The 12,604-nt window shown below is 39.6% G+C and overlaps 1 protein-coding gene across 1 annotated transcript in view; it reads left to right on the top strand.

Annotated features, from left to right (window-relative positions):
* The window catches only part of LOC147701273 (IgGFc-binding protein-like), a 221,247-nt gene that overhangs the window by 91,055 nt on the left and 117,588 nt on the right, over positions 1-12,604 (top strand). Inside the window, exons 11-13 of the mRNA XM_086930002.1 lie at positions 290-618; positions 8,398-8,965; positions 11,669-12,267. Coding sequence (XP_086786128.1) covers positions 290-618; positions 8,398-8,965; positions 11,669-12,267 — 1,496 coding nt within the window. The remainder of the gene's footprint in view (positions 1-289; positions 619-8,397; positions 8,966-11,668; positions 12,268-12,604) is intronic.

Genomic DNA, 12,604 nt, shown 5'->3' with positions numbered 1-12,604 from the left:
TAGAGCTTAAGTTCTAGAAATACAGCTCGGAAACAGCTTGAAAAGTTTGCCTTTTTCTGACCTGTGATGTCTGAAAATAGAGCACTAACTCAGAGAAGTATGAGATTAAACGAATTTCCTCTAAACACTGCAGGAGCATGAACAAGTGCTGCACCAGTGTAGCCTATCATGAAATGGCCCTTGGATGAGTCTGACTTTAATATGAGGGTTGGGAACCTCTGAAAATACATGCCAGTGTCATGAAAGAAAAAGTATTTACATGTGACGTTTTTAATTATATTTCTTTCAGATCCCTGCAAATTAGTGAAGTGTAGAACAAAAGAGACCTGTGAGATGCGAGATGGCAGCCCGGTGTGCATCCCAAACACAGAATCTGTGTGCTGGGGCTGGGGGGACCCACACTACCACACCTTCGATGGAAAAAACTTCGACTTTCAGGGTACCTGCACTTACACCATGGCCAAAACCTGTGGTGCGGACGACACTCTGCCGGCTTTCAATGTCGTGGCTAAGAATGAAAATCGGGGGTCCACAGCCGTCTCGTATGTCAGCTTTGTGACGGTCCAGGTGTACGGGTTGAACATCACGCTGGTTCGATATGAAAATGGACATGTCAGGGTAAGAGTTTGTGAAACAGTACCGTTCTGCTGGGGATTGGAGACATGCATATTCAATGATTTCATTTGTTTTGGGGTCCCAATGGTACTTGTAATGATGACTGCCCACTCCGCTTAGACTCATTCCAACAATCCAAGTAACCCAGTTCATAGAGTTTGCACCCGAAATCAGACTCTGAAATTTGTGGGAATTACCAAACTCACAGGTTTTTGTACAATTTCTGGGCAGTAAAACATGTCCGAATTCATCAGTGGCGTAGCTAGGCCTTAGGCCGCCTGTGGCGGCCCCTGCGTTTGCCGTGCCACCGCGGCCTGATTGAAGAGCAGGGGGTGCTGGTGATTCATGCTGCTGCGGTGCCGCAGGTAAGAGCGGGTGGGCACATCTTGTGCCACCTAGCGTGGATCGCACCCACTGCCCCCCCCCCGCCCCCCTAGCTACGCCACTGGAATTCATGCAGACACTCACAAATTCTGATGTCTGGTGAGAAAACACAGTTTTACCAGGCTCACTTCCCACTCAGTTGATACAAGAAACACTGCACACTCAGAGCCACATTTACAAACTTTTGATGCAAAGCAGCACAACAAGCCTCCTGCTGCACTGCCGTCAATCAAAAGAAAAGGGCAGGAATTCCCCGTATCTACAAGATATGGTGCATTAGTGTCCTTCTTCCCTGTGCCGGAACACAAACAGCACCTATGCACCAACTCAGACACTCTGCTTGAGTGCCTAGTGTGATAAAAAGAGCTGTTTTTGTTTAAAATAAACCTTACAAATGTGCTGAAAGAACCAAAGATTAAAGTGATGTTATAGTTAGGTAAATATGTCAGTGACAACATTAACGTTTTGATCAAAAAGAAACCATAGAAATTCACCAGTTATAGTTAGCAAAGCTAACTATAACTTGCGCCCCTACCATGCACTGCTTATGACATCACATTTTACGTCACTCATGACATGTTCTATGGCATCATTTACAACATCACTGATGGCATCTCAAATGACATCATTGATTACATAACTGATGGCATCATCCAATGAGTGTGTTACTTTGTTTTATAGTTTACATAGTGGTGCGTAACTACCATAGTACCTTTTTATCTAATTTTGTACAGCCTTTGACCGGCTAATGGTTGTATGTGTTTACAAAACACATGTGCTACTAATACATCATAGCTGTGAACAGGTATTGGGCACATTACAAATGTTTGCACTGAAGAGTAACCTTGTGCAAAAATGACAGTTGACAGCTTGTGTTCGCGTGTCCTGCACAAGCTTTTAGGCTCTATCAAAAAAGTTTGCAACCGGGCAGAAATTTTACATATAACATTCTAAATATTGTAAGCAGCCTTTAGTTATTAGACTGCATTGTCTCAGCATGACTATGTCTACCTCACATAGAAGGCAGTGTGCAGAAGGTATTATGCTATGTACATGTGCTTGTTTTGGTTTAGAAGATGATTTATTTATAAAGTTTTCATCACAGTATAAAGGTTATATGTAATATAATCTTTAGCACCATCAGAAGTTGGTTATTTTAACTGAATAGTGTATTTTTTGATAAGTGTTGCAAAGGTTGTACACGGTTTTTATTAGATACTTTGTGAAGTATTTCTCATGAGAGTTTCACTGTCTGAAAACAGTGTGGTACAGAGTAAAGTCTCTCTTCAGAGTGAATACTGTTAACAGTAACCACTTCTCTACTCATATCAACTTCCATTCTCAATGTAGCTTCGGTGACTGTCAGGGGTTTGATACAGATAAAAGCTGTCCATTTTATTATTATTATTATTTAACATTTGTATTGTGCATCGTATCATCCCCAGGGGGATCTCACGGCGCCTAGGCATGACAGCAGACAGAGACCACGAGCAACGCAAAACCCCTAAATTATCCAGGATTTTAAGCTTTTTTTAAGTGTCCCAGAGAGGTACAGCGATGTATCTCTTCATGGCAGCCTATTCCAAAGGAATGGAGCCAGATAGAAAAAGGCACGCCCTCCCATTCTGGCTTTATTAATTCTGCAAGGTACTAGCAGATTTTGATTACTTGACCTGAGGAGGCGACTGGGAACATAGGGCCTTGTCTTCTTCCCTAAGTAAGCTGGCCCCAGGTCTCGAGTTGTCTTAATCACCAGTGTGAGTAGTTTGAAGACTGCTCTTTTCTTTACAGGCAGCCAATGTAGGGCTTGCATCAAAGGTCGCGAAGGGGAGCGTCTGGGTTTGTTCAAGACCATTCTTGCGGCTGTATTTTGCAGCACTTGGAGCCTCGTAAGCAAATCTTCCTTGGCTCTGACCAATAGGGCTTTGCCGTAGTCCAACCTGCTTACAATAAGAGCCTGCATCAGGGTCTTTCTTGCACCTAAGGTAATCCAAGGAAATACCTTTCTTAACATCTTCAGAATTCCAAAACAAGTGCCAGAAAGTGATTTGAAGTGGTCTTCGGACGGCAATTTGCTGTCCAGGCATTTATTTTGGTACAGGTGTTCAATATTTTTAGGAACTTGGCTTTCTTTGAAAAGTTCTCTACAAATTGAACACCATATGCAATGAGGGTTTCCTATATATCTGTGGTTCATTGTTAATGGGAACTACAATACCTATGTAGTGTATGGTAATAGGGTCAATTTTGTACATAACCCATGCTTTCTACACCAAAGGAAGTAGTGTTTGTGATGGCATAAATAATGCTTCCTAATCTTCTGAACTATTTTGTACTTACATCCAGGCCTCTAATTCCATACTAATTTATAGAGCAATATGTACATAAACGACTTTTGAATGATGTCATATCGTCATCCATGATGTCATTTGAGATGTCATTTGTGATGTCATAAATAGAGTCATAGAACATGTCATGAGTGATTTAATACGTGAGGTCATGAGCAGTGGATGTCTGTGGCACAAGTTATAGTTAGCGCTGCTATATACTTCTGATAAAGAGTTTATAGGTGGAACAAAGCAGACGTATTACCCAGTTAAAACATGGCATCAAAATTTAGAGACATGGGGCAAACATTCTTAAACATATAGCATGTCTCACTTTTATGTCTTAAGTATCTGGCCCGGTTGGTTTACCGAGTACACTTAGAAGTAGAATAAAATAGGCTGTACTACATTGCAGAATGCGGTTCACTGACAGAATATCAATGTAAAAAATATAGTAGTAAAAAGTATCAATGTAAAAATATAGACTGCAAAAATATTGACTCCCTATATTTAAACAGGTAAGTACAAAAATATTTTAAAAAAGATATTGAAACAAAATAGTTGTACAAAATATCGATTTTTATATATAGATATATATAAAAAAAGTTATAATAAATATTAAATATGTTAAATAATAAAATTAATATAAAAAAGATAAATTGATCTAATATAAATTAAAAAAATATAACAAATAAACTTAATTTAAAAAAGTTAAACACACATACATAATAATTAATATATTTACTTTAAAACAATTAATAAACTACTAAATTTACTTTGTTTAATCATTTTAAAATTATATACAAATTTACAAAATATATATATATTCATATGTATATATTTATATATATATCCTAACCAAAGTAGCTACTTCTGGAAATTATGGCCCGTTGAGGGGTGGCGCGATGCCGGCGGAGAAAACTTGCTTCAGGAACGGAATTCCATATGCGCTCCCACGTCACTCACAAAACCACTGAGACTCCAAAGTTTGATCACAAAAAGGTGTTTATTTTCTCATAAACCCACCATACGGTGGCTTTATGAGGAAATTAACCCCCTTTTCTGATCAAACTTTGGAGTCTCAGTGGTTTGTGAGCAACCTGAGAGTGCATTTGGAATACTGTTCCTGAAGCATATATATATATATATATATATATATATATATACAAGTACCGTGAAGTACATCAGTGAATTTAAAGTGACCTTGGCAATGTAAGTACGCTATTAAGCAGAATGGAACAGCGCGCCGTGTCATGCTGCATAACTTGCATATTGGTGAATTCTGGGTTTTGTGGTCAGAACTGTGAACCACATGACGACTTGGACTATAAAGTAGTGCACTCACCTGTGAACAAGGCTAACGCCGAAACGCGTAGGGATTTTAAGAGTGTTGCTGTGCTGCCATGCCAAAAGACGAATAAAGTTAACTGGGAAGCAGGTCGATGTTGTGGGCTCTATTCTTCTGTGTTTAAATGGCAACAGGATTCTCCATTCCTGCTATCTTGAGCCCACCCTGCAGAGTCGGGGGCCCCCATTAAAATGGAGCATCTCTTTTGCATAAAAAGGAGGGGGCATGACACGCTCTTCAAGCGCACCAGCCAACGGATTTCCAGGGCTACTTCGTGATGCGAGAGAGAAAGGGAAATGAAGGAGGTTTTGCCTCTTTTTGGCAACGTCGTATCCCGGGCATTTTTCATGTGCATAGGAGCCAAAACTATGCACTTTGCAGAAAGAAACTTACCTGCAAGCACGTGAAATGCATCAGTGATTTTAAAGTGACATTGGCAATGTAAGTACGCTATTAAGCAGAATGGAACAGCGCGCCGTGTCATGCTGCATAACTTGCATATTGGTGCATTCGGGGATTTGTGGTCAGAAGTGTGAACCACATGACGACTTGGACTATAAAGTAGTGCACTCACCTGTGAACAAGGCTAACGCCGAAACGCGTAGGGATTGTAAGAGTGTTGCTTTGCTGCCATGCCAAATGATGAATAAAGTTAACTGGGAAGCAGGTCGATGTTGTGGGCTCTATTCTTCTGTGTTTAAATGGCAACAGGATTCTCCACTCCTGCTATCTTGAGCCCGCCCTGCAGAGTCGGGGGCCCCCAGTAAAATGGAGCATCTCTTTTGTGTGTATATATATATATAGTGGTACGCTGTTGAAATGCGTCCAGGTTGTTTTGGATTAAAATACTTCTATGCCATCACTTCATGGAGTCAGTGCCTGTCTGTAGGTTGATGCAAGGATTGGATTACAATATATATATATATATATATATATTACCTACTGGCAGTCGCCAGTAGGTATATATAGTTAGGACCTAGTTACCATAGGAAATCCCCAACATTCTATTGGGAATAACTTTGGCGCAGATTCAGGAATCTGCGTGTAATTTTCCTTACAATTGCTTCACTCCGCTCCGCTCCTTCCCTGAAAGTTTCGGGGGGATTCGTCAAGCGGGGGCCGAGAAAAAAGGGGGGGCCCGAAACGTGTTTTCACAATGTTAATTTCCATAGGGACCTTTAGACATGGCTACAGTCCGAACAGCAGAATGGAATTACACCAAACTTGGCAAAATGGTAGGGCCTGGTATGCAGATGTGCCTTTGCTATGTCTAGTGAAAATCTCTCCAGTAGTTCTTGAGAAAACTGAATTTGAAATTTTTCAAATGGCATTTTCTATGGGACCTTTAGATACGGCTACAGCCCGAACGGCTGAACGGAATTACACCAAACTTGGCAAAATGGTAGGGGCAGGTATGCAGTAGTGCCTTTTATATATTTGATGAAAATCCCTCCAGTAGTTGTTGAGAAAATTGAATTTGAGCAAATGATATATCTATATGCACTCACCGTGCGCGCACCGCACGCGTACGGTACGTGTACCGTACGCGTACGTGCGCATACCCTTACGTGCGTGAGCGAGTTTCTGATTGGCTGGCAGTAGACTGTCAACATTCCAAACTGTCCAAACCAGGAAGTGTTGGCCACCATCTTGTTTTTCAGGAGAAATGAGGCACAAGAGAGCCCAAAACAAGAGTGGAAAACACGAAAAGGGAGCAGGGTAGAGACCTCCCAACCCGCTAGCCCTTCTCAGGGGGTCCCAAAAGGACCCCCAAGGGCAAAAAAAAAAAAAATTCGGAAAAATCGCGGGGTACGCGCACCGTACGCTTACCGTGCGCGTACCCCGCGATTTAAAAAAAAAAAATTCTTTGCACTTGGTGGTCCTTCTGGGACCTCGTGAGAAGGGCTAGGGAGTCAGGGGGTCTCTACCCTGCCCCCTTTTCGCCTTTTCCACTCTTGTTTTGTGCTCTCTTGTGCCTCACTTCTCCTGAGAAACAAGATGGCTGCTCAGGTGGTCCCAGGAGGATAATAACATATATAAACGTTATCCGCTAATAGAATTAGCATTTACAAAACCTTTGAAATTTATTGAAAAAAAATATAGGTTTTACGCTTGATAAAGTTAGAAATTAGCATTTAAAAAACCTTGCAAATTCACTGAAAAACTCATAAGTTTCAAGCCTTATATAGTTAGGAATTAGCATTTAAAAAACCTTGCATATTCACTTAAAAAAACATAGGTTTCAGGCCTTATATAATTAGGAATTAGCATTTAAAAAACCTTGCAAATTCACTTAAAAAACCATAGGTTTCAGGCCTTATATAGTTAGGAATTAGCATTTTAAAAACCTTGCAAATTCACTTAAAAAACCATAGGTTTCAGGCCTTATATAGTTAGGAATTAGTATTTAATAAACCATTGAAATTGCTCCTATATAGTTAGTTGTACTAACTATATTTCGCACACCCGCAATCCACTGCTGATGATGTCACATATTACATCATTCATGACATGGTCAGAGACATCACTGAGGACATCACTGATGACATCTCAAATGACATCACTGATGACATCACTGATGACATCTCAACTCTCACCTAAAACTAAATCCACAATTACCATAATGAGTTACCAATTAATAAACTAACATTAATTAGCAAATAATTAATAATTAATTATACATAAAATACTAACCACCCTTTACCCCTATAAATCCAACAACCCACACCTAAAACAAATGAAACAATTTCATAATTAATTACCAATTAATTAATTAATTTTAATTAACACCCATTTAATAATTAATTACAAAATAATTACTTCCCACAATTAACACTATAAAATCTTAAATAATCATTAATTTATTATAATTAAATGACTTCCCACCCTATTCCCCTATAAACCCACAACCCGCTTCGGAATTAAAAAAACGCAAAATTTACTTAAAATAAAATTGATAACTACTAAATATTTCCACATATATTAAAAAACATGAACAATATTTATCCCAAAAAACATACATTTAAAAAATAAACAAAAATACATACACTAATTTAAAAATCGATATTTTAAACAACTATATTTTGCAAACGATATTAATGACTTCTATATTTTTTTAAACAATATTTCTTACCTTAAATTCGGTATTCTTCACCACGATATTCTTGTTGTCGATATTTCTGTGTCACAATATTTCCAACTCAATATTTATGTAAGTCGACATTTTAAACTCGATATTCTATCTGAATACCACAGAATACTGTTCTCCAACATGTGCTGCATCCGTTGTAGGATGATTAGGTTAGAGTGGTAAAGTTTGAGATGATTATGACATAGGATGCATGCACTTTTTTTTATTTGTTAAGTGCATATACACCAATAGGTTTCTTGACAATAAACTGATGTGAATGTCCATTGAAGGAGATTAGTTATAAAAAGCTACTGTGTGTGCCTAAATGTTGCCAAATATAGTGTGGTTTTAAGAGTGGGAGACAGTTTATTCTATAATGTTGGGGTTCAGTCATTAGAAAGATATTGAGCTATTGGTATGTTAGTTGGCGTGTTACCTTGAATCAACTTTTTGTTGAGCAAGTCAGTTAAGTATCATTGATAAAAAAATAATAATTTGTATTTCTCTTAACTTTAAATCAATATATAACTTAGCTGGACTCTTATCTGTTGATTGTCTCTTTAATCTATTACCTGTTAATGCTACTTTTGCAGGTGAACAACCAGGACTCGCTTTTGCCTATTACACTAAATGGCGGTACAGTTCAGATTTATCAGAGTGGGAGCTCTGTATTCGTTCAAACTGATTTCACCCTGAGGGTCATCTATGACTGGAACTATTACTTACAAGTCTATGTGTCCAGTAGCTACTATGAAAACATCTGTGGTCTGTGTGGAAACTACAATGAGGACCCCGGTGATGACTTCACCACTCCATCTGGGGACCTAGCTCCCAGCCCTATTGACTTTGGCAAAAGTTGGATGGTCGATGATGGAGACAAGCTCTGTTGTCACAACTGCAATGAGAAGGTCTGCAGCCCAGCCACAATCCAGAAGTACAAGGATGATGCTGTCTGTGGCCTACTCACTAAGCAGGAGGGTGGTCCCTTCAGAGAGTGCCACGCAGTGATAGACCCCACAGTGTATATGGATAACTGTGCCTATGACATGTGCATGAATGATGGTTACATGCAAATCTTGTGCAATGCACTGAAGGCGTACACTGATATTTGCCAGAGAGAGAATGTTCATATCTACGAATGGAGAAAAATTGCAAAATGTCGTGAGTATATCTTCTAGTACTAAAGGTGTAAAAGTGGCTAGAAATTGGAGAATACCGCTCTATTTTATCTATAAATACATGGGCGTAGCATTGACATCAAACAGACTGACGCTATCTCTGGACAAATTAACTTGAAGCATAGAGAGAATTACAAAGGTTGGTGCGACTGTCACACACACACACACACCTATATGCACTCTTGTATTATCTAGGGCACATGGCATTGCTATCTGTCCATGCATTTTATTTCTTAATGCTTAGATATGAAGTGTAATGAAGATCAAATCACAAACAATGATGCCTTCTCAAATCCCATACCAGAACCTGGATAAAAGGAGCAGTCTTATAGTTTTTTCTTCACCCAACTTGGTATTACGAGATTTAAATTGTTGAAACCAATACTTAAAAAAGTTTTAATTAGTTCATAAACGTTCCCTATTCTTTATAATATTCAAGTACACTCTTTGCACAACACGGTGAATTATCTTGAGGCTATATTTGGTAATTCTACTGGTAGGCTCTATAGTTGATCACCCGGGACCACAAAGTAGATTTTCGGGGGATCACCAATTGTATATATCTGATTAACAGTAAAATAAATTAACTGATGAATCCTAATCTGGTTAACATGTCCCACAAGAATTTCATATGGCACCACATTTTCTGTGTTCAAATTTGATTTAATAGCATTGATCTTGACCTGCTGATCACTCTTTCAAATCATACACACACACACACACACACACGCACACACATATATATGTGTGTGTGTGTATATATGATTTGAAAGGGTATATATACATACATAATGCTATTGAGGTGTGCTTGTGAGATCATAAACCGCAAGTTCACTATATAAAACCATATTACACGTTACACATGATCTATTTTTTGACATAACATGTTTACCATGAGGTCGTTACATTTGAAAAAACTGTTTTTAAAAGAATTACAGCTAAAAGTGGACAATGATTGGAATGAAAATGTTTACATTTCCCCTTCATGAATAAATTAATGATTGATTGATTGATTGATTGATGAATTGAAAATTGCAAGGATCAATTGGTTTATGTGATTCTGTGGCTTCAACCTTTAGCCCATAAACATGGATTGACAATGTTGCCATACAATTTACAGATTTCATAAAAATGTCATTTCTAGTTCTAATGGATGAAAATAATGCAGCTGGAGAATGTGCTGCATAATTTATTCTGCCTCATACTTTATATTACTTTGCCACATAATTTAGATAACTTTACAACATAATCCTAGAGGCGCAAACATTCCTAAACTTCTTCAAAGTAGTTATGGGGCAGTGGTCACGATGATGAAACCAAAGTCAACTCCTCGAACAAGTTTAATATGAGGCAGCTTTATGACAAATTAAGGCCATGTTGAAGAGGACATTGTCTCTGTTTTAAAAAGATTGCAAAAACGTTTTATTTAGTCACGTGTCTCAATCAAACCTTTTAGTTGACCACAGAGAATTTTCAGGACCTGACTGCCAGCTGAGGCTGAATGATTCAATGATTGGTGGGTACACCTATGAATACCCACACAAATGTGACGTCATCCTCAAGGAATTCATCTGGGAGCAGGAAATATCACTAAACTTCTGGTTCCTAAATGAAGTTGATCAGTTTCCGGAGGACAGCTTTGATATATCGGCTGCATACCTACTCGGTTCAATGTTTATTTAGTATATTTAAATTCCATTTTTCATTTAAAATAACTTGTATAGCTCATGGAAAATACATTTTGTCCAGTGTACGTAATTTACATTAATATCATTACAAAGCAATGGGTCAGCTTTAGAGTTGGATGGTAACAGAGCATTCTGTGAATTCTGGGGGAAGTATCAAACATAGACAAGAATCCACTTGTGGAATAGGGTGCAGCAAAGGCCTGTTCTGAGTGCCCTTGTAACAACAAATCAGTTTCAAATTGGAGTTTGACCTTCAATTGAAGTTTTAAGTATAGCAGAGAGGCTGGTCGGTGCAGAGAGCACCGCCCGCCACAATACTAAAAATACAGGATGTGCCCGCCACTGTGGCGGGCACATCCTAATAGCCCCACGAGACTCCCACCCTTATGGCGGGCGGTCCCATTTACTACGAGGATGGCGGGCGGGCAAAGTCCGCGCGCCATCCTAATGAGGCCCTAAGTAAATATTGCATGTTGTGGTTTCAATATTTATCGGGTGTGGTTTTACATCCACACATACACAGCACTCAAAATGAGGCCTTCATTGCGATAAGTTCTCCTCACCTTCCTCCAGAAACCGGAGGATCTTTCATTACCTCCCAACTCAAACGATGGCCAAAAATATATATAAAGAAACGATAGTCCTAATATAGATGAATACCTCCCTATGTGACACCACTGATAACTTGTTTATTAAACCTGACAGATTATGCGTTTGATAGTTTTTATGCCCCCACTTTTAAATGCCCCATCACAGAGTGAATGCCCCTGAATACAACAAGCAATTGTTTTTTACAAGACCAAAACCTTGTCGGTCTGGCTAAGAGGAAATTTGGTAAGTTAGTAGGCTAAGTACTGCATTCTTTGTACATCTTCTTTGCCCAGCATAGGCAACATGAAACTCTCCAATTCTACTGGAATTCACCACATCAAAGTGTACCTGTTTTTGGTTATATTTGATCCTGTACTCCAGGTAATGTGTTCCTCTCTTCTTTGCAGCTCTACTGTGCCCAGAAAACAGCCATTATGAAGTCTGCGGTAAGGCATGTCAGGCCACATGCAATGATGCAGCTATCCTCACCAGCTGCCCCACTTCCTGTGTGGAGACGTGCAAGTGTGATGAGGGTTTTGTGCTTAGCGGGGGTAAATGCATTCGCAAGAGTGAATGCGGATGTTTCTTCGAGGGTCGCCAATACCCACCCAATGCAAAGTTTTGGCATGGCGAAGGGTGCGAGAAGCAGTGCGTTTGTGACTCAACCACAGGCCACGTCGACTGCAATCCCACTAAGTGCAAGTCATCAGAGAAGTGCGAGGTGCGTAACGGCATCCGCGACTGCTACCCCACATCCTACGGCACCTGCTCTGCCTCTGGTGACCCACACTACATCACCTTCGACGATGTGAGATATGACTTCCAGGGCACCTGCCTCTACTTGTTCTCTGGGCTGTGCACAAAGAGCAAGGGTCTGATAGACTATCAGGTCTATGTCCAGAACGAGCACAGATCCAGCAATGCTGTGTCCTACACTAAGTCTGTGGAAGTCAATGTCTATGACACAAATATCAGCATCAGTAAACAGTACCCGGACGAAGTCATGGTAAGTGTCTTCTGTTTTTACCATCATCAATACCTCCTGCCTTTCTTAGCCAGCATAATTTGTTTCCCATCCGAAGCAACCACTGCCAATTATACTCCTGTGATGGCTTTAGCCCTGCACCAGGCATCCTATGTGTAGGTGAAGGTTCCTCCATGAAACCTCGTTCAATTCTTCTAGTCCCATTTCTAGACATACATAATGTAGGATGCAGTGCATATGATGCTTGCTATGAGGTGCTTTGACTGCTGACAGCTCACTCTGATTGTAATCTTATAAATGATTCATGTTTGGTCTCTGCTTTAAATGCTGCGCCTCACACTGATAGTAGGCAAATAAA

The sequence above is a fragment of the Lissotriton vulgaris genome, chromosome 7, assembly GCF_964263255.1.
Source record: "Lissotriton vulgaris chromosome 7, aLisVul1.2, whole genome shotgun sequence".
Lineage (NCBI taxonomy): Eukaryota > Metazoa > Chordata > Amphibia > Caudata > Salamandridae > Lissotriton > Lissotriton vulgaris.
The sequence above is the reverse complement of the archived record's forward strand: the minus strand, read 5'-3'. Positions and strand labels throughout refer to the sequence as shown.